Source organism: Stegastes partitus, unplaced genomic scaffold (assembly GCF_000690725.1).
Source record: "Stegastes partitus isolate 25-593 unplaced genomic scaffold, Stegastes_partitus-1.0.2 Scaffold491, whole genome shotgun sequence".
Lineage (NCBI taxonomy): Eukaryota > Metazoa > Chordata > Actinopteri > Pomacentridae > Stegastes > Stegastes partitus.
Genome location: NW_007578222.1, coordinates 523352 through 524571, shown reverse-complemented (window position 1 = coordinate 524571; position 1220 = coordinate 523352). Strand labels below are relative to the sequence as shown.

General features: G+C 42.1%; 1 protein-coding gene across 1 annotated transcript; it reads right to left on the bottom strand.

The window, feature by feature from the left end:
- Positions 1–2: 2 nt before the first annotated feature.
- Positions 3–659, bottom strand: LOC103361219 (olfactory receptor 11A1-like; the record flags this gene model as incomplete). The annotated part of the gene is made up of 1 exon (XM_008287247.1): positions 3–659. A coding segment is annotated over exon 1 (657 nt), but the record flags the coding sequence as incomplete, so codon positions are not given.
- Positions 660–1220: the final 561 nt, after the last annotated feature.

The window sequence follows — 1220 nt, the reverse complement described above, 5'->3', positions numbered from 1 at the left end:
CTGAGGATCCTCATGTAGGAGTAGAGGATTAAAATGAGAGGAATGATGATGGAGATGATGGTGTAGATGAGTCCGTAGATGTTGTTGATTCTGGTGTCAGAACAGGCCAGTTTAACTATGGAGTAGTTGCCACAGTCAACTCTGTTGATGACGTTCCCGCACAGCTGCAGAGGCGCACTTAGTGAAATCAAAACCACAATCGCAAGAGAAGGTAACACCCACGTCAGAGCTACGAGTACGGCCACCTTTTTAGACGTCATACTCACTTTATACTGCAAAGGATAACAGATAGCGAGATATCTGTCATAAGACATGACAGCCAAGTTTAAAACCTCCACACACCCATAACAATAAAGACAGAAAATCTGCAGGAAACATAAAGGAACAGAAATAGTGTGAATGTCAGAGAGGATCTGAACCAGCAGGAAAGGAAACAACGCTGAACTACCAAACAGCTCGTTAGCAAACAGACTGACCAGAAATATGTACATGGGCTCATGTAGGCTTCTGTTCATGCAGATAGCCACGATAAGCAGCACATTAGCACTGATAATTAAAACATACAGACACAAAATAATCATAAAATAGAAATATTTCAACATGCCAGTGTCAAAATAGGCACCAAGTGTAAAGTCGGAAACCTGTGTGAAGTTGATCATCGTCCAGCTTCAGAAAAGACTTCACAGGATGAACTCTGTCACATTTTGTTTTAGATCTGTTTTAGATCTATTTGTGTGCAGCTCAAGCAGTTAACACAAGGAAACAGCTGTGAAACGTTTGCCCTAACTTACCATTCTGTAGCTGTGCGACACTGATCTAACACAGCACAGTGAGTCCTGGCAGTCACCGGACTGGGACCCCTCCTCACTGAGCTGATGTCGGCTTCTTTTATCCTCTTCAAGCATCTACGTCACAATAGGAGGTACTGCACTGACACAGCAGCTCTGAACTCTCCTTTCCTGTGACTTTCATGTGTTTCTGTACATCAGTGTTAAAGCTGATGTGCCTGTAAAGTATACAACAAGCATGAGTACATCCCTGCGGAATATCGCTTAAATGTCAAATTATTCTGAACTGTATCACTGTACAGTCATGACATGACTTTTAAGTTAGTTTTCATGCTGGAATATTATGAGGAGTATTTTGGTTTATCCACAGACAGTCAGGGTGCATCTCAAAATGTCATCAACACCTTTTGCTTTCATGCAGCCCCATATCAT